General features: G+C 41.5%; 3 protein-coding genes across 15 annotated transcripts in view; 2 read left to right on the top strand and 1 right to left on the bottom strand.

Annotated features, from left to right (window-relative positions):
• The window catches only part of baz2ba (bromodomain adjacent to zinc finger domain, 2Ba), a 65854-nt gene extending 56755 nt beyond the window's left edge, over positions 1-9099 (top strand). For 6 of the 10 annotated variants that reach the window (XM_018683741.2, XM_018683740.2, XM_018683738.2 and 3 more), the window contains 15 exons: positions 265-488; positions 1050-1124; positions 1212-1443; positions 1541-1603; positions 2222-2366; positions 2744-3564; positions 3692-3944; positions 4193-4348; positions 4598-4758; positions 4865-5187; positions 5779-5914; positions 6034-6180; positions 6767-7068; positions 7310-7453; positions 7633-9099. In XM_018683741.2, the coding sequence (XP_018539257.1) occupies positions 265-488; positions 1050-1124; positions 1212-1443; positions 1541-1603; positions 2222-2366; positions 2744-3564; positions 3692-3944; positions 4193-4348; positions 4598-4758; positions 4865-5187; positions 5779-5914; positions 6034-6180; positions 6767-7068; positions 7310-7453; positions 7633-7789 (3339 nt within the window). In that variant the 3' untranslated portion in view covers positions 7790-9099. The remainder of the gene's footprint in view (positions 1-264; positions 489-1049; positions 1125-1211; positions 1444-1540; positions 1604-2221; positions 2367-2743; positions 3565-3691; positions 3945-4192; positions 4349-4597; positions 4759-4864; positions 5188-5778; positions 5915-6033; positions 6181-6766; positions 7069-7309; positions 7454-7632) is intronic. The other 4 variants (XM_018683739.2, XM_018683744.2, XM_018683743.2 and 1 more) reach the window with 1 other exon arrangement.
• A 1345-nt stretch (positions 9100-10444) lies between these two features.
• Positions 10445-22505, top strand: wdsub1 (WD repeat, sterile alpha motif and U-box domain containing 1). 3 transcript variants are annotated; one of them, XM_018683746.2, is made up of 13 exons: positions 10446-10524; positions 11604-12016; positions 12837-13024; positions 14434-14520; positions 15067-15160; positions 15883-15916; positions 16036-16076; positions 17912-18018; positions 18156-18173; positions 18641-18667; positions 19080-19259; positions 20624-20758; positions 20899-22505. In XM_018683746.2, the coding sequence occupies exons 2-13, from the start codon at positions 11619-11621 to the stop codon at positions 21048-21050; spliced, it is 1461 nt and encodes a 486-aa protein (XP_018539262.1). In that variant the 5' UTR covers positions 10446-10524; positions 11604-11618; the 3' UTR covers positions 21051-22505. The 3 variants fall into 3 exon arrangements, with proteins under 3 accessions (XP_018539263.1, XP_018539264.1, XP_018539262.1); XM_018683747.2 differs by lacking the exon at positions 18641-18667 and having other exon boundaries at positions 10445-10524; XM_018683748.2 differs by lacking the exons at positions 18156-18173; positions 18641-18667 and having other exon boundaries at positions 10445-10524.
• LOC108887978 (protein TANC1) overlaps positions 22363-24880 on the bottom strand; it is a 31997-nt gene continuing 29479 nt past the window's right edge. Inside the window, exons 27-28 of one of the 2 annotated variants that reach the window (XM_018683745.2) lie at positions 24658-24758; positions 22363-24513 (exon numbers count right to left, since the gene is read on the bottom strand). In XM_018683745.2, the coding sequence (XP_018539261.1) occupies positions 23148-24513; positions 24658-24758 (1467 nt within the window). In that variant the 3' untranslated portion in view covers positions 22363-23147. Of the gene's footprint in view, positions 24759-24880 lie in introns of both variants that reach the window. The other variant, XM_051074393.1, reaches the window with a different exon arrangement.

The raw sequence follows: 24880 nt of genomic DNA, 5'->3' as shown, positions 1-24880 counted from the left end.
TATTCATTTTAGTGCCAGTGCTTCAGTATTTTTACTTAAGTAAATACTGAATTCTTTGGATTGTATGTAAGATTGTTTAATTTCCACTGATATAGTTTTATTTTTGGTTAAATTTAGACATGCTTTTTTTCTTGTGATTTAATGCATATGCACATTATATTGCTTCTAATGCTAAAATGACAAGCTTAGAAATCAAATTAACTTAAATTTATCAAGAAGTGCTCATAAATGTTATTTCCTCCTCATCCTCTCCTCCTCTATCAGACAAAAACCATGCTGGGAGACCACCTGACCAATGTTGGCATCAACAGGGATAATGTGTCTGAGGTGCTACAGATGTACATGGGAGCCCATTGTGCCAATACAGATCTGGCTCCTCTGGCCCTCAGTCTGAAGACCAAGGCCTTCCAGGCCCACACGCCCGCTCAGAAGGCCTCAATTCTGGGCTTCCTGGCTAATGAGTTAGCCTGCAGCAAAGCTGTTATCAGGTAGGTGGGGCAGGTGAAACTGATAGGTGGGATTTTCCAGTTGATCACTGTATAGTACTTGTTTTCTGTGTCAGTGACATATTGTTGGATGGTTATAAAATGGGTTTATACTTACTACTATTACTTACTATACTACTATCTCTGAACTCACATGAATAAAAACACAAAATTAGAAATCCAACACTCCTGTTCACCAACCACATAAAGTATCGGAACAATATGTTCATCTATCATGCACTATATGTGCTTATATATTGCTCAACACTCAAGTTATTCATTATCTTATAATGGTATGTTTTATTGATGCAGTGGAAAACACTTAATAAAGCTTCCGTAGGGAGCGGTAATTGGCAGTAGAGTCCTTTTGATTGTAAGGAAATTATGCAAGTATTAATTTGTGCACTGGGATACCAGCTTATTAAGCTTTTTACTTGGGCTGCAGATAGTTTCCTGCCGCCTTGAGCTTTTGTCTTCTCCTAAATATATTTGTTGGCTGTTTGTGAGAATACAAGAAGCACAGATGTACAACTGTAACTGACAGGATTGCATTTCTTCTTACAGCGAGATTGACAAGAGCCTGGATCAGATGGCAAACATGAGGAAGGACAAGATCATCATGGAGGGAAAACTGAAGAAGTGAGTTTTCTTTTATCGTAAAAAAAATAATATAAAAATTCTCTGTACACTATCATGCTGAACCTCTGTGTGTGTGTGTTTATGCAGGCTCAGGACCATATATGCCAAACGCACTGGGAAGAGGGAGGCCAGCATGGGCGTGGAAGAGAACCAGTCTGTTGGGACTCCGTCCTCAGCTGCCAAACGCAAGAGGAAACTGGGTGGAGACAGCGACGATGATGAAGATGATGATGACGACAGCGATGATCCGGCTGAGGAGGAGGAGGATGAGGAGGAGGAAGAAATGAAGAAGGTTAAAAAGGTGGAGACATATGATGAGGTAAAAAAAAGATCAACCTACTGATTCATTATCAAAACTGATCATGATAGGTCTCTTGCAGACATTTACCTTTTTTTTCTTTTCTTTTTTTTTTCAGGATGATGTTGACCAAGCCACCAGTATTGAGGAGCTGGAGAAGCAGATAGAGAAGCTGGCCAAGGTATGTTCTTCAAAATGTGCACGTTCTGTGACAAAGTCACTAACAATTAACATAAATTTATAAAGCATCAGATAATGAATGCATGGTTGGTTGACACTGTCAATGTGTGATTATAAAAAACAGGACACATTGTGATTAAAAAAGTCTCTTAGGGGAGCAAATGTGAAGAGATAAACCACAGAAACATGGAGTAATATTTTTGTTTTTTTATTACATTTTTTTAATTGCATCATGGTTATACGCTTTGCTGTATGTTGCCATGACATCATCCTACACTCTAGTTAATTTTATTAGATTGTGGAAAGATGTTTGATTATTTTTTATTGAAGTGTTTACTCAAAATAACTACAAAGCTCTGAGTGCTTTAATTTACAGTGTTTAATAAAAACAACCATGTGCTTTGTACATTTTACAAACATGTACACTTACATAGGACTATTTGCTAATTAAGGCATTAATTAACTTAATTAATTACCTCATTAGCATAGCATGTAATGCTCAATATATCACGGTGATTACAAAAGGACATTAGGTAGCACAAGTGTCTTTTGTTTTCCTAAAAGTCTATAGATCAAAATAATGTATTGAAATCAGAGAGTATGTTTTCTGCCATTGCAGCAACATCATCAGACCAGAAGAAAGCTGTTTGAGATCTCCCATTCTCTTCGCTCCATGATGTATGGCCAGGACCGCTACCGCCGCCGGTACTGGGTGCTCCCCCACTGCGGAGGGGTCTTCATTGAAGCCATGGAGAGTGGAGAAGGTATTTACAGCACAGTACACACCAGTTTGAGGAATCTTTATATTAAGATGCTTCACACACACTCAAAAAATGTGTGTAAAATAAAAAGCATAGTAAAAGATTTCAGGTTGCAGGAAGAGGAAGAAATAAATGATGGAAATATATCTGTTTAGCTGCATGTTCATTTGTTTTGGCACAATGAAATATGCTAATGATGTTTTACTTTATCTTAATTCTCTAAGACTAGTTTGAGATCTCATCTGTAAGCTCTAATAATCTAACACAACTCTACTTATCTTCCAAAAGCAAGTTCACAGTAATCTGCTCAGTTATAATACCAACCACAGTTAACAGACTTTTCAGCTACATCAACAGTGCTCTCTCTCGTGTCCCTGCAGCACCAGAGGAACTGGAGGAGGAGCGACAGAGGAGGAGGAGGGCAGCAGAAGAGGTCAAGGTCAAAGAGGAACCTCAGGAGATCGAGTTGGAGAAGGAGAAACCCATCAACCTGGATGGGCAGAGCATTCGAACACAAGGTCTGGAGCAAGAGAAAGAGGAGGAAAAGGAGGAGGAGGGGAAGAAGAACTCCCCGACCCTCTTCTACCAGCAACCAGGCTGTGTATCCCAACTGTGCACACTCCGGGACATCAGCAAGGACGTTGGCAAAGAAACTGTGAAGGCAGAGGAGAAAAAGAAGGAGAGTCCCCATGTGAGACAAAATGGCAGCCCCGTGGGTACTCCTAATGCCACAACCACAGTAACATCATCCTCCCCCACTCACAATACCTCTGAGCCAGCAGTAGCAACAACCCCCTCCATGGTGACCACTAATGACACTACAAACATCCCTCCCCCAGCCTCAACCTCTTTATCTGTCCCGTGCCTGCCAGCCCTACGTGACAGCCCAGGGAACACTCCCCCAACCTCTGCTCCATCCCCGCAGCTCTCATTCCAAGCCAACGACCAGCTACTCAGAGTGCTGACAGAGAGGAGCGGGCACTGGTTCAGTCTGCTCCCTCGCAACCCCTGTGACCTCTCCTCCCTCACTACGACTCCTCCGGGAGCGCCCCGTGTGTCTCCTCAGGCATCCTCCACCCCAGCCAGGCCCAGATCCCCACCTCCGTCCCCTGCCCTACCTCTCACCCCTTCTGCTGCCTCAGCCTCCGCCAGCCCACACCACCCAGCTGGCCTCCTCAACTACCCGATATCAGCCTTGCAGGTGAGGCCGCTGGCTGGAACCGAGACAGCTGTTATATTTGCCGTGTACCAGATCACCTGAGCCCTTGCTCTCTGTTTTTCACCCTCCACCTCCCTCACCCTTTTGTTTTTCCTCTTTTCTCCCCCAGGGGAAGTCTGGTGGCTCACTGCTAGGAGTTTCTTTCGGAAGCTGGCCCAGTGGCATGATAAGTCCCGGCCTGCCTCTGTGCAGCAGCCCAAGCCCCATGCCGGGTCACTCTCTGGAGGGCAACACGGCAGCAAGTGTCTCCAGTAAGAGTGAATCACCTTTACCTCGCATTGAGAAAACCTCATCCATGCCCTCTCCTGCCTTGGAAATGCCCAAATCCCTTGACCACCCTGCACCTCGGCCCATCCCAGAGGGTGAGTGACAAAAGAAAAATAAAATCCTGAGACCATGATCAAGCCCTCATTTTTTAGTTGAAAAGAATTCACCTGCCTGAAAAGATTTCACTTGCCTGAATAATCCAAGATAATTGGATTAGGGAATGTTCTGCTCTGCTGTACGCAGTTTCATTTGGGTATAACATAGCTGAATGAAGCACCTTTTTACAGTGATGTATGTTCAATGTCTTCGAGCTTACATGCCTGTTTGTGAACCATTGTCTCAGAGATGCTGACGGGGTGGTGGCGGGTGTCTGATATCGAGGAGCTGAGGGCTTTAGTCAATGCTCTCCACAGCCGAGGTGTCAGAGAGAAGGGACTCCAGAGGCAGATGCAGAAATACATGGAGATCATCCCCCAGGTCTGCACCAAACACAAAGACGGTAAGTGTCTCAGCACTTCTTCTGAGCACGCAATCTCTGCATATAGCTTGAATTCATTAACTGAGAGCATGTAGAAAGACTTGGTGTGCTGTCAGTCCCGAATACACTGCTTACACTACATTATTTATGACTGAACTACATGATTATCTGTGTTTGTTTGGCTACATTGCTCCTGTGTTTACTTTCATCGGTGAGCGTGTTTGTGTGTATATTCAAGGCTGACTGATATCTGTCATGTCATCCATCTAGTGGCCATGATCGAGCTGCGTGAGCTGGAGGAGAGCCAGGTCAGTGTGGAGTCGGTGCGAGGCTGGTGTGTTGAGGAGCAGGCGATGGAGATGGACATTGCTGTGCTGCAGCAGGTAGAGGAACTGGAGAGGAAGGTCACTGCAGCCAGCCTCCAGGTCAAGGTAAAATACAATACTCTCCCTACACATCTTGTAGTGTAAAAAATATGTTTAAGCATGTGTAGTAGTGTGTTTAGAGGTCTGAACAGTTGATTTCTTCCTTTCTCAGGGCTGGACGTATCCGGACCCTCAATCTGAGCGGGAGGACCTGGTGTATTACGAGCACAAGCCCCCAACAAAATCAACACCAGCATCGGCGGCAGACAAGGACTCCAAGGAGCATCCAGAGGAGCGGGGGGAGAAGGGCGGGGTGATGCGTCACCCGGACAACCCGCTGGACATAGCAGTGACACGTCTGGCTGATCTGGAGCGCAACATCGAGAGAAGGTACCTGAGGAGCCCCTTAGGTACCACCATTCAGATCAGGCTGGATAATGTGGGTACGGTCACTGTCCCTGCCCCCGCCCCATCCACTAGTGCTGACAGGGAAGGGTAGGTCATTTCTCCAACAAAAGCTCCCCACTCTCCCACTAAGACCCTTTTCTCTCTCTGTGTGTGCTTTATGTTTCCCATATTACTCAAACAGTGAGGGTCTTTGCTGCTTTCACAGCAGGTTTTTGTGGTGGCTTGTGGCATTTTGGTTTCTTTGGTCTTGTGCAGTTTTTTTTTCCTCTTTGTGGGTGGGTGGGGTGGTGGCTCCCCTTAGTTTGTGTCCTATATAGGCATTGTTTACTGGCATTGTTTGTTATTTTTTCTGCAGTCATCTGCATGGTGTTGTGCATCAGTAACCTTGGTTATGGGCATACTCATGGCTCCCACTATACAGTATACACTTACACAGGTTTACTCCTTCACTCTCTCTGCATGAACGTCCCCTTAACATGACAAAATCGGTGTGTACCTCTCCCCAGCGCCCCTCACCCCCAAAATCCTCATGCCTCTCTCTGCACAGCTGGAGCTCTTTATGATCTGCTCACTTGTTGGCGGCTGGTTCAGCTGATACTGTGTAAATTCGCCCACATATTCACGTGTACGTTTTTGTTTCTCATCGCCCTCCCATCATTCTTCATTATCTTCTCCTAGCGGTGAGGAGGAGGTGGCCCACGGTATGAAGGTGTGGAGGAAGGCCCTGAGTGAAGTGCGTAGCGCTGCCCAGTTGGCCATGTGTATCCAGCAGCTGCAGAAGTCTATTGCCTGGGAGAGGTCCATCATGAAAGTGGTGAGAAGAAGCAGATTAAAAAAAAAGATCCACCACAACATATTTCCACCTCATTAATTAAAAACAAACTCCGTTCAGAAAGTGTATACTTGTTTTTAATGAATGCACTTGTTTTGTAGTACTGTCAGATGTGCAAGAAGGGGGATAATGAGGACCTCCTCCTGCTGTGCGATGGCTGTGACAAAGGCTGCCACACTTACTGTCACAAACCCAAGATCACCAGTATCCCAGAGGGAGACTGGTACTGCCCGGCCTGCATATCCAAGGTATCGGAGCCTTTTATAATGCATTATCATCAGTCAACAGAATATGCCTAAAAATTTTATGCTTCTCTTTTAATTAATTTTTGGGCATTTAGGCCATTATTTCTCTGTGGACTGTAGATAGATGAGCAGAAAAAAGGGGAAGGGGCAGAGAGGGAGGGATGTTTAATGTACAGTATATGTCTCGCATCTTAACCACAGGTCATCAGGACACGGCTTGCTCAGAGAATTTTCATCTCACTGGGATTTTACATTTCCCCTTAAGTTTTATTACATTTCCTCTCAACTTTTATTGTCTGCAGCATGGATTTGGCATTTATCCCATTAAGTGACAATAAAACCCTCCATTCATATTCATGTTCTGAGAAGATGGAAAACAACAGATTTTATTGCAAGCTTTACAGAATGTGTTTATGTAGATGCAGTGTGGGAAGAACTAAGTAATATCGGTGGCTCAAGATATGACAAATTGATCTGATATGTTTTTTTAAAAGGCCAATATTCGTGTGATAAATCGGTCTAAATGGACACTGTATTATGAGTTGAAATTGCACCAGGCCTCACAGAATGCACTGTTTACTCTGCACAGGCAAGTGGTCCGTCCCCCAAAAGCAAAAAGCCTCAGAGCAAACCAGTAGCATCCAGCGGAGGAGGCAGCAAGAAAGGTGGAGAGGCGAAGAAGAACGGGAAGCAGACAGGCAACGGGGAAGTGTCAGAGGATGACTCGGCCAGCGCCAGCAGCACGCCCAAGAAAGGAGCAAAAGACACCAGCAGGAAGAGAAAAACAGAGGAGGCCTCACCTGCTCTGCCAGCAGCCAATCAGGAGAACCCTGTGTGTGTGAAGCGAGCTAAGACCGCTAGAGACAACAACAGGGACCTAGGATTATGCAGGTATGTGGCCTCCAGCTTGCTCATACTTGTCTTTCTGTTGATTTCTCCATTCATTCATCACCTTCTTCAAAACAGTCCTACAGCTGCTGCCATTGACTGTAGGATTGCATCAGTAGATAAGATTCTTCCCGGACAGCTTGTCAGTGTGAGATCTTAGGGTTTTTCCCTAACAAATAAAATTCTTGGTCTGTGTCTTACTGTGTGTGTGTGTGTGTTTTGTCTGTGCTTGTGTGTTCCTCAGGGTACTCCTTGCTGAGCTTGAGCGGCATCAGGATGCATGGCCTTTCCTCACACCCGTCAACCTGAAATCAGTCCCTGGCTACAAGAAGGTCATCAAGAAACCGATGGACTTCTCCACCATACGTGAGAAGCTTGTGAGCAGCCAGTGAGTTCCCATCACCTCTGTTTGTTCTTTTTTTTTGTTTGTTGAACACCTCCGAGGCCTTTGCACAGAATTCAAAGTGTTTTTCAGGAAATAAGTTTTAGTTACACAATAGTGCGTGATACATCAGCTGTATGTAAGCTGCACTTTCTCACCTAAAGTTTTTGTTTTTTTTATTTCAGGTATCAAAACCTGGAGACTTTCATCATTGACGTCAACTTGGTGTTTGATAACTGCGAAAAGTTCAATGAAGACAATTCAGAAATTGGTCGAGCTGGTCATAACATGAGGAAGTTCTTTGAGAAGCGCTGGACTGAGCTTCTGAAACAAACAAACTAAAAGTCTGTTCAGATTCTCCCCCATAAAACCATTCAACTTTTCATATCGGAGCACCAGGTTTTACTTTTGTTTTTATTTCCTGACTGAGAAGATGGCTTTGCAGGATGGAAGAAGAAGAAGTCAAATTCTTAATAAGGAAGCCCGCTGTGTGCTTAAGAAAGATGTCACCTTGGAAAAAAAAAAAAGTCATTACATGAGGTGCGCTGGATTTATTACAACAGGGATAAAAGCCCCAAAGAGTCCCAGAGAAATGGGGTGTCGTAGTGCAATACCATTCCCTGTCTCAGAACACTGCACTGAATGAATCCTCAACTGTCACTGATGTGTCTGCGCTAGAATACTTTCCACTACTTGTAAATAGTCTTTTGTTATTTAATCGTATTATAGTGAATGTATTTAATTTTGTAATAATTATTTATGAATCAAGGTCCACTTCATTTTCTATGAAAAGGAAGAATCAGCTGAACTGCTTTGAATTAAAAAAAAAAGGAATGTGTCTTTGTGTTGTAATTTTTCTCCCAAATATCAAACAAAGCCAAGAAAAAAAAAAAAAGAAAAACTGTTTACACTGTTCAGTGCTTTGGGGCATCAGAGGACTGTATTCATTTGTTCAAACTGTAAAACTGCATTTATTTACAGGAACAGCAGAGGAACAGTTAGACAATGGTGATTCATGTGTATATACTGTTTATTAATGTCAATATTATGTCTTGTTTGGAACGATGTGTAAAAATTGTTTAAGAATATTAAGATATTGTTTATGCCTTAGAATGATTGTAGCATTCTATTTTAGTGAACGTGATGAAACATTATCATAAATATTGTTTGTACAGTATATACATATCCTCTGCAAACACTGTGGTATCCTTAATCTTGGTAGTGCCTACCCTTCCAACAGGGGCATGTAGGGGATGTTATTGTTTTTAGTTTTCATTCTTATGACAACATTATTTTTTTATATGATTTCAATCCAACAAGGCCTCCAAAGTTGGACAGTGACACAGAAATCATTCCTCACCATAGCAGAAAAAAAGAAAGGAACAACAAGCATTCAGTTATGCTTCCATGATGCATTTCCTCGTAATCTGCCACAATACAGAGGACCTAAGGCCATTTGTAACCACTGTGTTGAACCTTGCTGTGTGTTGTGGCCTGATGGAGGCAGCTAGATTTTTTTGTACCCAAGTCAAGAGTACTTGAAGTTACTTTATTTAAGATATTGTGGAATAAAAGTATCATTCTTTTGTAGGAGCTTTATTTTTCACTAGTGTGTGGCACGGACCTATTAAAAGGATGTTTTTCAACGTAAATGACTTAAACTTGTTTTATTTCAATTCTGTCCTGCAGAACTGCTTTTGATAAAAGGTATTGTGGTAGATCTGTGGATTAATCCATTCATATAACACTATGCTTTTGGGCTGTGACTAATAGTTATTTATTATCAACAAGTTGATGTCTTCAGATGTCTTGTTTTATCATATAAACAATCAAAAACCCAAACATATTAAGTCTACCATCACAGAGTACTACTGAAACCACAAAACATTCACATTTGAGATGCTGAAACCAGAGAATATCCACATATTCTTTCAAAAAATGACTCAATACTGGTAATCAATGATCAAATCTTATTTTTTGTCAATCAACTGAACGATTAATAAACAAATCATTGCGTCTCTGATATGCATTTATGACCATAACCTGATTTTGAGTTCATGGTGTCAAGGTCTTGGTTTTTCAAGCTTTACAGTCAAAGGTTCATAGTGTGTCTTATTATCAAATAACTTCCTCCAGAAATGCTAACAAATAGCAAGACTGGTGCATTAAAATGTTTTAAAGAGCCTAAAGCTGTGCAGTGAAATGATGCAAATTAAAAACAAAGCTTAGAATTGGCAGGAAATGTCTGACAGTGTAATCCAAACTAAGGTACAGTCCCAAAAAAGACAACGTACACTTTCATCTGTGTTGTGGCTGATGCAGCAGAGAGGGTCAATATTTAACCAGTATTTTACATGAACTGAATTAAAAGGAAATTAGATCTTCAAGTGTTTTTTCATGTTTTTTTCTTTCCTTTATTGAACATAAAACAACAAAAAAGAACAATTACACTCATTACACTCAACAATTACAGTATTTAGAGAGTTACGCATTTTTTTATTCCTCAGGCTCTGTGCTTCAGCATTTTCACAATAAATATCACATTAAAGTTTCAAGTGTCCGCTTTAATTTGAGAAGATTTACATCAATACTGAGATAAGTCTGTGAGAAATACAGCCCTTCACTTATGTTCACTAATCTTTCTGGGATGTTGTTTCAACTTTAGTTCAGACACAAAAAATCTCACATATGGCTCAGTAGATTTAGAGTGAGCTGCCACTTAGACTGAAGTGGAGCTGTCTGTCAACATGAGGAGTAAAGAGGTGATCATGCAAGTGATGAAGATAATAATGAGGCTCAAAAACAGCCAACATCTATCAGAGAGATGTCAGAGGCAGTAGGTGTTTTTAGAATCAACAGTTGGCTACTTTAGAAACACATAGATGAGCACAGGAGAACTGACACGTATAAACGAGCTGGTAAAATGATGTCAAATAATTAAAGAAACTGAAATAAATGAATGGTTGACTAAAATAACGCGGTGTAATGCGGGTGACGTAACCGCTATTACGTCATGGTCAGCTGTTCGATGAGGAAGTAAACAAACCTGAGGTGAGCGGACGACGCGACGGAGAAAGGTAGGAAACACTGCTGTAGTAAAATGTAGCCAACGTTACAAGTAGATTTCACTTTATCTGTCGCCTGAGTTTGTTTGTTTGTTTATTCCGCCACAGTTTGTTTCTGCGCCGGTGAAAAATAATTGACAACGACATGAAGTAGAAAGTAGCGTCTTTGCTCTGATGCACCGTTAGCTCCAGCCTTAGCTACAGGATCCACAGCGTCTCTGTGGGTTTATAGTTTGTTTGTCTGCTGGTTTTGATTAGTGAGGAGATGTGACAGCCCAACAGATGTTTTTGTTTTCCAGGTTTGAAGAAAAACAATAGGAGAGAAGAAAAAAACAAGGTGGATTTTCCTTGTTTGTTTGATTTGCTGTTGAACTTAAATGAGCTCTGAAGTGCTGCTCAAACAACAGACGGTTAGACACATAATATAAATCTGCTGTTTTATTTGGGACTGCACCTAATTATTTTCATTATCTTTTAGTCTGCTGATTAATGTTTTGATTGATGAGTCATTTTGTTTGTAATATCAGAGAATAGTGAAAAATGTCTGTTATATTGTCCCTCAGCTGGCACCAGCAAAACATGTTTTGAAATGTTACTTTTAAACATTATTGATCATTAAAATTGTTGCCGGTTAATGTTCTGTTGATCTTCTCCTGATTGCTGATCTGATTGTGTTGTTATACTTTTAGGGTCAGATAACTAAAGGTCACTGACGTTGAGGACAGAGCTGTAGACTCCAGTCAGACTTCAGTAAGGAGGTCTTGAGACTCCCTGAAGATCTGACAAATGAAAACAGTGATTTAAGTTTCTGAGGATTTAACGTGTCAAATTAAAACAGACAGTGACAGGCAGGCCTAACTTTTGGTTTTACAGTCTAGAGAGTTGAGTTAATAATATCTGTGGCTGAGAACGTGATGTGAACTACCCAGGGATGAATACAACAAGAGTTATCTCCTCTTCAGTCTTTACATAACTGCTGGGTGAATTGGCCAGAAGAGAATACTGCTGTAGCTGCTGCAGGGTTCAGGTTTTTGGATTCAGGAGAACCACTTTGATGATTTTAATTTTCACTTTCCCCCTGTGAACTTTAGGGTCCGGCTCTCCAAATGACGTCTCTGATTTGCACTTTACAAGACCATCGAGACGATGTCAACTGGTGCGCCTTCTCGGCCAAACTGCTCGCCACGTGCTCCGGGGACAAAACCCTGAGGATATACAACACCCGCGACTTCTCGGAGCTGCCCTTTTCGCCGCTGTCGGGACATGGCTACAGCATCCACTGCTGCTGCTTCAGCGCGTGCGGACAGTTCCTCGCCTCGTGCTCAACCGATGCGACCACGGTGGTCTGGTCCATGGTGACAGGTGAGATCGAGGCCGTCATGGAGCATCCTGGCCGCAGCCCCGTCAGGATCTGCGCGCTCTCTCCTGACTCTGTCCACCTGGTTTCCGGTGCGTCTGATGGCACTTTGGCTCTGTGGGATTTCCCCTCCAAACAGCTGCGCAGGTAAAGTTGAAAGATTACATTTCTGTAGAGTCGACAGAACACATTTTTGGCCATAAGTAAACCATTCACATGCAAATTGACTGCAACTGGACTGGTTGGCGGAGGAACACAATGGCTGTAATTATAGTTCCATTATGTATTAGAAACCGCAGGTTAGTTGGCTAACCAGTAGACTGATAGTGCTCTGAGCTACACACATAACCTCCAGAGGTCCAACACAGGAAAACTGAACAGTGAAAAGTCTGTTCACTGTCATAAGTAACAAGCAAGAGGCCTTGATGAGCTGACGCTTGCTGCTGATTGGTCAGACACCCTGTGCTGGCCTATTACCAAACATCTTCAAATGTCTTATTTATTTATCAGAGATGAAAAAAAAAACAATTTATTAAAAAATATATTTTGAAGGAAAACTGCCAAAGATATGTTTGTTCCAGTCCCTCTAATATGAACAGTTTCCACTTTTTGCTGTTTTCTATCATTTTAAATTGAATGAGTTTTTTACTGTTGGTCAAATAAATCAGGTAATTTGAAAACATCTCCCTGGACAGGAGACATTGACATTTTATAGACTAAATGGAAAAGTACATGACAATCATTTGTTGACTGCAGGCCTACTATTTATACACACACACAATGCAGTCAATAAAACAAGCTGAAACCTCAATGCAAACAGTAGAGAGCGGAGGAGTGTTTGCATTGAGGTGATTTAATATTTATCCCACTCTATGCATTATCTAACATAAACGATGACAATGAGGCTGAATTGAAATGAAAACCGAGACGCTGATGCAGCTGCTGCTGGTTGTGTGTGTTTGTGAAGGACCTGTGCAGTGAACGACACAACAATGGTGGCGTGCTCCTTCAGCCCCTGCGGTCAGGTGTTCATGACCGGCTCCACCTATGGAGACCTGCGTCTGTGGGACCTGGACATGAACCAGCTCCATGCAGAGAAGAACGCCCATGACCTGGGCGTCACCTGCTGTGCCTTTGCTCCCGACATCCTCAGTGGTGAGTTAATAGACTGTAAGGGTGAATCTTTGTATAACAAAGTTTGACAGAGACATACACAGGGGTACAGTGGTGGATCAGATGCTCAGATCCTTTACTCAAGTAAAAGTACCAGTACACCAATGTAAAAATACTCCATTACTAATAAAAGTCTTGCATTCAGAATCCTACCTCAGTGAGTTACAAGATAAATCCCAGAGGTCTTCAGACGATTAATGAGCAAACTAAAAACTTCTGCTACGCAATTTCTATTCATTTTTTTCTTCCTCTGTTTTTGTGAAACATTTTGATCATTTTAACAGTTTCAATATCTTGACAACATTTTTAATGAAATCATCTTAGAAGTTAAAGTGGGAAATCACTCCAGTGAAAGTGGAGGTTTGATATTTAAGAACATATTGTATTTCATGTGTGAAGTCTGAAATCTGAAAAGTAACTACATCTGCTGGAGAAATGTGGCAGAGTAAAGAGTACAGTAGTGAAGTAGAGGTGTAAAGTAGCCTAACATGGAAACACTCAAGTACAAGTATGTCAGAATTGTACTTAACTGAGTAAATTAACCTAGGTCGTACTCAGGTAATTTTACAGTCGAACAATAAGATTTATTATCAAATATAAATGTAATTTTTGCAAGTATGCTTCCTGAAAATCAGGTTAATATGAATAACTCTATATATACAAAAGGCAATAATTAAGAAAATTAAGAGTGAACTACAAATTAAGTTGCAGCCTGTAAAACACATGTGCTGCAGTTTCCATTTGCATTTCATTCACTGATAACACTCAGCTCGGCGGTGTGTTTAATAGGTTTTACATAAAGTATCCAAGTCACGTAGTAACAGCACATACTGTCACATTATTATTAAAACAAATACTGCACACGTTATCCCTTAGAAGATGAAGACTGTAGTCTTAAATGTAGAGTTAAAATGATCAGTCATTTAACTGATTAGTTGATCAGCAGAAAATAAATCAGCAACTACTTAAGAGACATTCTGACTACATTCAGACATTTTCTAAACTGAAACTTCTCCATCTGCTTGCTTTGTGATATGTGATTGTTACACTCAGTAGTTTTGGGTTTTGACTTGTGTTCAGATGTAGCAAAATATGAAGATGTCACTTTTTTATAATGAGCTTTTTCTTTTATAGACAAAACAAACAGTTATAATCTATAATGCTTATCCAAAACAAACCGTTAATTAAGAAAATAATTAATAGATTAATCAATGATGAAAATAATTGTTAGTTTCAGCCATAGATGGGAGTGTAGGGGAGGACATTTGTGCACTGACATCCAGAAGGTTTGACACAATCACATCAATGGTGTGTGTGATATTGTGTGTGATGAACAGATAAGTGGACAGTAACATACACTAAGGTTGATTGTTTCGCTGTTTGTCTTTTAGGAGGTCAAGTTGTGCAGTTCCGTCTGGCATCCTGTGGCCAAGACAGTCACCTGAAGATCTGGGCCATTAACAAGTTCAGCTCTGGAGGTACAGTGACATTACAGATATGTACAGCCTGGAAGAATTCGACCATTATTTTATTATACATGAGGTGCTGCTGTCGTTTGAACAGTGTATAATTCAAGGCACGGTTCTGTTGGAGAGACTCCACTCTGCACATACAGTGGTTGTCTGGGCTAGAGACAGGTCTGAGGCTGAATATTGATGTGTACAGTTTTTGTATCAGCTTATGTGATTCTTATTACAGCTCCCAAAACATCAACCCTCCATTTCTGTAAATGGTTTGTAATGTTTTACCATCAATATATCAAGACAAACCACTGGTTCTTCCAAATTGAAGTACATTTTATTTTAATCCAGAGTAGCTGCCAGTTCAAGACCCTTTCTCTGTGTTTTATGCTATTATGTGTTTGATTCAGTTTTCTCACTTTTCTTTAGTGCATTTTTGAAGCCCTTCTCCATGTTTTACTGTGGATTTTTGTGAGATGAGACATGATATCACAGTCCAGCCTTTATCTTTCACTTGGAATGTTTGACTCTTTTGTGGGTATAACTCAGTTCTCTCCCTTGTAGTCTATAAGATGCAGCTCCTGCACACATTAACCGGCCAGTCGGCTCCAGTCCTCTCCTGTGCGTACTCCTCAGATGGGCAGTTGCTTGTTTCTGGGTAAGATTTTAAGTTGAAGAAGACATACTTAGAGTTTTGTGTGTTTTAGCCTCCATACAATGTGCATCTACTGTACAATCCTGTCATTGTACATTTTCCAAAAAGTACCGTAAGCTTTTGGATTGATTTCCTGCTCTTGACTTGTGAAATTTGTTCTAGATAAGTAATCCATTGCATCTTTTACACATCTTTACTTTTTGTCATGGTTGTGACTGTTTCGGTTTACAGGTTTGCAGCTGTTGTGAAGCTCTTTTTAATTTCACAATTATATTGTCAAACAATAATGACAGAACTTACAAGAACAAACTGTTGTACATCTATTTATTTATCATAGGTAAGTTTAAAGAAAAAATTAAACTAATGGCTGCCAAGAGGGTAAAATATGCCATATGCTACATCCATATTTTACATTAGTCTCTTGATGTGAAATAGATCAGTATCCATGTTGTGACCTATTTAGGATCAGGAGATTGATGTAAAATATAGATTATTAGCCTGGTCTTATACAGTAAGTAGGCCACCCTTGACATAAATATAAGCGTGCAGTACATCAGTGGAGCCACTGGAGGGAGACATAGATTGCTTTATTCCTCAGTTAGTCAATGTGGTTATGTTTAATATGTGAACATACTGTACCAAAAAGCTGGTTCATTAAAACACTGCTGACACAGCTACAATTTACAATTTACAATCTTACAGTTTGATCTTTTTATTTCCCTCAGCTCTGTGGACAAAACGGTTACAGTCTATGATGCTGTAAGTAATTTTGTATTGATTTACATAGAAGTTATTGGTTTTATCACAGATGTAAGTTACACACTCCTCCATTCATAACATTTAGATTTTGTTTTTCCCTACACTTTGTCTGTTTGCAGAAAAATGCAGTTTTGCTTTACACGCTGAACCAGCACGAGAGGTAAACTCACTTATATTTATGGAGTCACAGTTTTGTTCACTGGATTTTCTCATTGAATGTGTGTATGAATTTGTAAAAGCCCCCAAAGTTAATATATTAATGTCTCTCTTACATTACAGAATATTTTGCCTATAATTAGTACTGTGAAATCATTTGTATAATATGTATATATTATGTATATATTGTGTATAATTTACATACTGAGATATTGCCATGTCTTAAAACAACACGATAAAATCAGTCATCTTGAATATTTAAAGACATATATTTTATCACACTTAGAAATGGAAAAAAGTTTGAAATCAATAGGACAAGCAACAGTTTGAATTTGTCTTGATGAGATTTTAATAACTCCCATTTGCCCTATTTATTCTCCACCACTTGCACACTTGATGTTATTTGTGCAGAATTCTTAAAAGGAGCCTTTCATACAGTTTCTCTGGCATCTGGTGGTAACTCCTTTGTTCTGTCTCTGTTTAATAACTATATTTTTTGGGTGAAATCCACTCCTAGATGCTTTGCAATGCCAACACTTTAAAAGACAGCCATTGGTTGTATATTTTGCATTTCTGGACCTGTTTTGTTGTTTTGTTGCTTATTGTTTTAATTCCACCGATGAGACCACATGAGACATCTTCAGACATTGCCATGCTATATAAAACATGCAGTAAATGTAAATGAGCTCAACAGTCAACCACTCGTGTACAACAGGATATCAATTTAAGGGAAGGTAGAGACACACAGGACAGTACTGTTAATGGATTGTGATGCAGTGTGGTCACAAAACCTTCATTTTGCATTTTTTGAGAGAGGTAGGACTGCTCCCCACCCCCACCCCCACCCCCACCACCCCACCCCACCCCCTAACACACACACACACACACACACACACACACACACACACACACACACACACGCATGTACATGTAAGCCACAGCTGAATGATCACACTTACAAGCTATTTATACGTCCATCCAGCCACCTGTGATTGAAAGGCAGCGAGCTCACTTCCTTTCAACGGGGCAAATGAAAGTCATTTTGGGGAAAATCACAACCTGAAGTGGAAGTAGATGAGGCGAGTTGGGAGAGAGTGGATAAATGCTGAAAAAGTAAATCGCAACACTTGACAAAATGCCTCCTAGAAACTCATCTGACTTAAGACAAACTGATAATAAAACAGTGTAAGAGTGTCTTGAGGTTAGGTTAGTTCCTTTCTCTCAGTTCTTATTAGAGGTTTTAGAGACATTATTGTTCGAAGCCAACTAGCTTTTGTGGATCAACATTTCTGAGCAATCCAGCTTAGGTTTTAGAGAGATTGTCCTCATTAATGTTGCCTTAACTTTGTTGAATCTACTGAAAATTCTGTTTTAATCCTTATTAAGATCTTAGTGTAGCCTTTTGATGTGGTAAGCCATCAGCAAATTGACCCTCTGAAGGGGAACATTTCCATCACTGCTACATGTTTAGGTCTGGTATCGAGCCACAGTGCCCACCTTTTAACCCTGTCAGAGCTGAACTGCAGCCTCAGTAAAGTTCATGACTAAGATTTGGGGCTTTTGGCTTTACTTTGTGGATGTTTTAATTGGACTTGCATGCTCACAGGATCACTATTATCTTTAACATTAGTTCTTAAGCTTACTTTTACAGATTTGGCTTTATGTGCTGTTTTATATATTTTCCACGCAGTGCTCTTGCTGTGTCTTTTTAATCAAACGAAGCTGTTTGTCCTTGATAAATCTCTTTGGAAATGTTTCTTTATTTCTTATCACACAGAGAACGTTAGAGCCAATCTTTAACAGAACAGGCATTCAGCTGATTACTGTCATCTGCTGCAGGTATGTGACAGCATGTGCCTTCTCTCCGACTTCACCACTAATTGCTACAGGATCTATGGATAAGACTGTAAACATCTGGAGACTGGAGGATGGCTGCAGTGGCCATGGTGGGGAAAAAACAAACATACACATACATTACTCAAATAGACTAACATCTCTGACACTCTGAGGATTAATTACATCTGTTTTGTCTTGTTATCTGTTTTTGTGTCCGTGTCCTTCAATGCACCTGTCCGATGGAAAGGCGGGAAGTCGTTGCCTGGTTAGTTTCCTTTCTAACTTAAATACAGGTTTTTTTGGCACTTGAAAGGAAGGGAAAAAATGCTTTTACAACAACAGACATTCAACAACAGCTAAGTGGACTCAGCAGCCATAGACCAGGTTTTATTGCTCTAGTCCTCATTCCCAGGCAGTGTTCTGTTTGCCAGCTCATATGCTCAAGATGCTGTATATATATTCTGCTAAATATGGCTGTTCTAAGACAGACCAATGTCATTTGTAGTCAGTTACATTTTCAGCAGTCGTATTGGAGGAGTTGCACCTCGGCTCCAGCAGCTTTTATCTTGTCAGGTGTAAGACTTGTTTCATCTTGTGATGGAGGACACAGGTGTTGTTTACAAGAGTGCTCTTTTCCTTACTCACTCTTTATTTTCAAGTGCTGCAGGTTTGCTCAAAGATTGCATTGCATCACTCATGTTACTCTTCTTCCTTCTTTTGTGTGTGTTTCAGAGGAGGCTGCTCTTACATCAAGTGATGGTAGGTAGGGAGAAAATATGCCTGACTATGTAACATGGGGTATCTATAAAAATATGCAATTGAGACTCCACTCCTCATACACTGAGTGCACAAAAGATAATTTTTTGGCATAATTAGGAATGGCCATGTGTTTATCAGTAAGTGTCAGGTCCAAGTTTGGTCTTGTATTTTTGTCTGCAACATACAAGCTCCTTTTCATCATTTAGTTTTATCTGGTGTCAATGGAAATGTCGATGAGACCTCCAGACATTTATTTATATCATTACACAGGCCATGCAACCCACAGGCCCCTAATCAATAATTAGTCAGCAGGATTCCAAGACTGTCTTGCGCAGACAATATTTGGCCATTTTTCAAAAGGCGCTGCAGCTGTCAAGGACTTGACCATCCTGCTTTTGACTCAATCTCTCAGGGAGAACCTCATCGGGCCGATCGAAGCTGCTGGTCACCGATTGGTCGGAGGAGGATGTGTCAGAGTGGCTGGCGGAGGAGGGCCTCGGGGGATTGGTCGACAAATTCAGGGCCAACAACATAGATGGGACAGAACTGCTCAGTCTCACCAAGGAAACACTGGCGTCAGAGCTGCTCATAGGTGAGGAAGACAAACATCACACACGGCTGAGCGAGTGCAGTGTCACTTCTCCAATCCCTCGTTCTCTCGTAGTCCTTAATGCCTCCTTCTGTAAATGTAAGAATATAAACCCAGTCTTAGGGGTATTACATGGCTGATCTCTTGTGAGAATGAACACGGATGTGTGTGGATTAGGAGTTTTGCACCTATTTACATGGATAAAACGTGCCACATTAAATTAAAGTAAGGGTGAGGGAATGAATAAATGTTGATGGGGATTTTACTCAGCAAGATTACGCAATATTAGACTGTGCTGGAAAAGCACTCAGCTTTGGGGCTTTAGCAGCACTGACTTTAATCTGGAGCACTTCATCGCTTACATAACCCAATCTCCAAAACAGTACTTCCCATATGGTACAAAGTGGATTTACACCTAATATCATTAGGCCTTCTTGGTTATGTCCAAGTCTTGTCAGAAATTGGGTTTTTCTGAAATTTCATATCAGACTTTTGGTATATTTCTGTCTTTTTTCCCCCTGTAAGACATGCATCCAACAAGGCTAAAGAAGGAGTGTTATGTTGTTGATGTCAGTCTACCAGCTAGGCCAGTATTCGTCATGTAGTTGTCAGCAAATGTTTGTTGTATTGCCATGCCGTCATTTCCATCCCACAGCTGCTGTCAATCACCACTCAGTTTACACAGCTCCAGTGCTGTGACAGCTTGTGTTCACATTGTTCTGTTTTTAGTAACGTAGCATGAATCCCACCTTTTCAGCTGAACTAACTCAGAGAACAGCATTGAGTAGCGAGCAACATGTTTTATCTACTGCAATGAAAGGCCGAGAAACAGGCATATTTTTCAAAGGTGGGAGTGAAATCAATAAATGTACTTTGGTCCTAAAGAAGCAACATAATAAAATGAAACACAATGTACCAGTAAGATCATCCAGGGAGTCTGCAAAGTGTTTTATATTCAGCTGTAATTAACTCTTTATTCGGTGTGGTCATTCATTTTTTAAATTTCAGTAAATGCTTGTAATTTCTCTGGCAGTCAGGCTCTGCAAAACAATATACTGAAAGAACAGAATTCAAGCTAAATTGCATTCGAGTGCCTGCTTAGTATTTAACTTTGAAATGGACAGACAGCCAGCAGACATGCTCTGCTCCCACAATGTTCACTCTCACCCACGCTCACATTTGCCATCCAAGAGTGAAAAGTGCTAAATAACAAATGCTCAAAATCTTGATATTGATATTATTATTTATGTTGGTGTTCTGGTCAGTTCAGCTTGTTCTACTTGATGCCCAGTGGTTTCTATTACAAAGTCTTTTCTCTCCTCTAGCATTTCATTCTTGCTTGTGTGTACGTATGTTTGTGTCTGTAGAGTCCATTGGCCTGCGCAGTAAACTCCTGAGGAAGGTTGAGGAGCTGAAGAGTGAATCGGTGTGTTCAGGCATCCCTGATGAGTTCCTGTGTCCAATCACCAGGGAGCTGATGAAGGAGCCAGTCATTGCTGCCGGTAAGTGATCATCAGACATTTTCCACAAAGCATGATTTACATATAATGACATAACATATTACTCAGTGTCAGCCCATGAGACACAGATTTTTTTCAAAGAGTAAGCATTTGTTTACATTTGTGTACATTTTTCCCAACAGACGGCTACTCATATGAAAGAGAGGCCATCGAGAGCTGGATCAACACTAAGAACCGTTCCAGCCCTATGACCAACCTCCCTTTACTGACCACTCTGCTCACCCCAAACCACACCCTGAGGATGGCTATTGGTCGCTGGAAGACCAGCCATTAACATCTTCAAAACCTCTGACCTGGTGTGCCCCAATAATGTTTCATCTTAAACAGTCAAAAAAACAGAATACAGCGCTCACAGGGATCCCTCGGCATTATGGGTACAGGTAATGATTTTGTTCAATTTGAGACATCTTTGCACACCGTGGGGCTTTCTTTGGTGGCACTCTTTTGTAAAGCTGCATCAAGCAATTTTTCAAAGTGGGGTTACTAAGTACTGACTTAGTAGGGTGCCCAAACTTTTGCAAATGCCACATTTGCTTTTTAAAGGTATAATATGCAAGATTTCCCTAAAAAAACATCACTTATAAATACAGGAGTATATAGAAGTGGGCTTGGCTGCAACCTTTGACCACAGAGCATTGCTTTAGAATGACACAGCCATAAAACAATCAGAAAATAAAGTTTTATTTCTCTTTTTCACTGCTTCATTTCTGCTAATGTTGCTTGCTCTTCTCAGTCACTCTTTAGCTCTCTCAATCGCTGCTGCTCTCTCACACTCGTTGAGCTGGGGAGGAAGGGCTGACTTTGAATGGTGTGTTTGCAAACAGCAATCCAGAAATCCTGCATAGTATACCTTTTAAGTTCATGAAAGAAAAAGTAACAGTGCATTAACATTTAAAGGGTTTTTTTTCAAAAAAATTGCACACAACACAATTTACCAATTAAGATGCAGCAAAGCTGAAAACGTGCTTCATAATTAAAAAAATAAAAATAACTGGGCTTAGGAGGCCTTTAGTTTTCAGTGTAGTTTTTTGATTAAATAACCAATAAATCCAATGAGCTGTGAGTGTCTGAAAGCTACACAGAGCTACACAGACTGTTGAATCACAGTTGGATCAGAAGTACTGTTAGAAATATTGCTTAATGCAGCTTCAATCTTCAAAATTAATTAGTAATGCTGGTTGCCTTACTCAAAACACAATTTGCACCATCAGCAGTGCAACAAGTGAGCATTACATACATGTGTTTTCTAGATTATCTGAACACTGAACCTTGCTTATTATAAATCCCGTGGGAAATAGTGCTTGGCCAAAGTAGATTAGCATTTACTTCCCTGTGCAAGCTCACACCACATTTAATGAAATATTGAAAACACTTCTGCAATATTCAGAAATTGCAATGTTTGCATTTTTATACAAGTAGTTTATTTTGATGGTTTGGTTAAATGTCAGTTAAGTTGTACTGTCAAAGGACAAGAACTTGTATCCATCCATACACACTCTGAAGCCTAGGCAACATTATACTGTGAAAGCAGTAGATGTAGAAATGTAGTCCTCCAGTTATATTTTATTATACCACAATAAATAATGTGGTAACATTCTGTAATCCATAGTATGACTCAAAAGGTTATATGATAACTATGGACATACAGCAATGTAAGAAGTCTCTTAAGGTTTCTTATCCTTGACTGTGTAAATGCTCTCTCTGTGTCCAAATAAACCAATAAACACTCCATATGAATATGTTCTCTGCTATGCAAAAATAAATAACATATACTGTGAATATTGAAGCAATCAAGTCAATATTAGATTATGATAAGAAGTTTCCAACAATGTCATGTACAGTGCCTTTTTTATCAAATGTACCAAGAAAAAGAATCTCAAGTACACAAAGTAATTTTCTTTTGAAGCCTGTAATGCTGACAGATAACCACTTACAGGGAAATATATAATCTGCAAATATAGTGTACACCGTACAAATATAAATGTTTTTTAAAAGACACTTGACAATAGAAATGGTCATATCCTGCAACTAACAGCATGAGGTTTTGTATATTCGTGCACAAAGCTTTCTCTGACTTCTATATTTGATATAATAAATTAAAAGTTGAGACAATATACTACTTATTTTTTTAAATCCCTACTTAAGGTATGTCTGGTTTTCTTGAATACACTAGTGTAGCTGTAGACATGTAAGCAAAAGCGTAGTAGCCTGAGTTGAACACTGGTTCTAGATTGTAAATGCAGTGCAGCAGCATAACTCTACAAAACAGGCTCAGGGAAGGGAGTTGTCCTCAAACCAGTCTCCCTTGCTACCTTATGTGGGACATAGTTTGTTGAAAACAGCCTGTTATCTGTGCTTTGATAAACTATATTCAGACGTTAGACTCTATAAATGAGCGTTTGGGTTTGATGGGAGCCATATGCAGAGCCGGGTTGTCTCTCGTTAGGCTCGCCTGTCTGTGCCTCCCATCAGGAAAGCGTAGCTGCGAGGATGTGGTGCCTCTGGCCTCTCGCTGGTGCAGCCGCTCTCCAAACTCCCGGCCCTGCTGCTGGCTGTTGGCCTGACTTCCAGAGAGCTGTTCCTGGAAGGAGGCGCGCTTGTACTCATTGTTCAAACCTTGGAACTCCATGACTGACATACTGAAACTCTCCCCTCCTCCTCCCTGCCCCTGTCTGCCCAGTCCAGAGGTCTGCTGGCCCTGAACCCGAACTGCTTTGTCCATTACTCCCATGAAGGGCCGGGGCTTTAGCTCAGGTTTTGTTTTGAAGCTGCCACTGCTCTTGATGGGGCACGGAGTGTCCAGCACCTGCTGCCTGCCACCGTCTGACAGATTCCCACTGGACGCCTGGCTGGAGCTAGAGCCCCTTGAGCCTGCCGTGCCACCTCCTCCGCTCTCCTTCCTAACCTCCATGCCAGACCCCAGGGCAAGAGCCAGGCCATCCAGAGCCACAGAGTGGGTGGAGAATCTGTCAGATCCCCTGGAGAAGCTGGAGGACCGGGGCTGGTACATCTGGAGAGGTCCAGGTGGGGAGGAGCTGTTGGGGGACATGGGGTGGTAGAGCTCAGTGGGGCTGTGTCCAGAGTGTTCATTGGCCGATCCAGGGCCAATGTCGATACCCAGCACAGGTGCAGGCCTCAGGGAAGTGGAGATGTGTCTGCCTGGTAGAGGACTGGAGGGGCCACACAGAGAGAGAGGCCTGGCCCCAACTCTGCTCCCTGACTGGAGGGAGTGGCAGTGGTGATGAGTCCTGCTGCCTTGGTTTTGGGTCTGCCTGTTGATGGCAGGAGCGGGCTCAGGCATGTCCACAAACAGTTGGTTCTGTACATACTCCTCTTGAGGGAAACATGGCGCCTGATCTGGCAAACCAAAGGCCACACCTCCAGGGAGAGTCCTGTTCGGAGCGTATGGATTCAGAGGCCAAAATTCTGGGCTTTTCCCACATTGCAGGCTCACCTCCTCACCCTCCTCCTTCTCCTCCTCCTTCTCTGCATCGGCCTGCTCCACAGGGATTTGCCTCTCCAGGCTTCCCTGTGAATAGACGTCTGTCTCCTCCTCTGTGCCTTGATGGTGGTGGGTGTGAGGGTCCCTGTTGTAACCCTGCGTCGAGTTGTTGCTGGATGCCTTCTGATGATGTTTGCATTCCTCCTCTACCCTTGCCAGCAGGCGCCGGATCTCCCTGTTGGATGGACAGAGTCGTGCTGCTTCGTGGAGGTCTGCCAGCGCTGCAGCAAACTGCCTGGGGAGGACAGAGAAAACGAACAAAGGAACTTTAAAAAGACTGAATTTACAGCACCACGGCGACATAACATCCCAGTGCATTGCTGATTCTTGCAAAATGATCCTACTTTGAAATAATACACTCCATTTAATGTTGTTGTACCTGCTACTCCTCTTGGCCCGTGCTCTGGCATAATATGCTTCGTAAGACCTGGGTTTGAGTTCCAGGGCTTTTGTTGCAAACTCCTCAGCTATGCCAAAATCCTGTGTTTTCAGATAGAAAAGTACAGTCAACAGTAAAAAATAAATAAATAAATAAACTATCCCTCCGTATTGCTGTGCGGTTAAGTGACTAGACTGGAAAATGTTTGTCTTGCAGAAATAAT

The sequence above is a fragment of the Lates calcarifer genome, linkage group LG2, assembly GCF_001640805.2.
Source record: "Lates calcarifer isolate ASB-BC8 linkage group LG2, TLL_Latcal_v3, whole genome shotgun sequence".
Taxonomy (NCBI): Eukaryota; Metazoa; Chordata; class Actinopteri; family Centropomidae; genus Lates; species Lates calcarifer.
The sequence above is the reverse complement of the archived record's forward strand: the minus strand, read 5'-3'. Positions and strand labels throughout refer to the sequence as shown.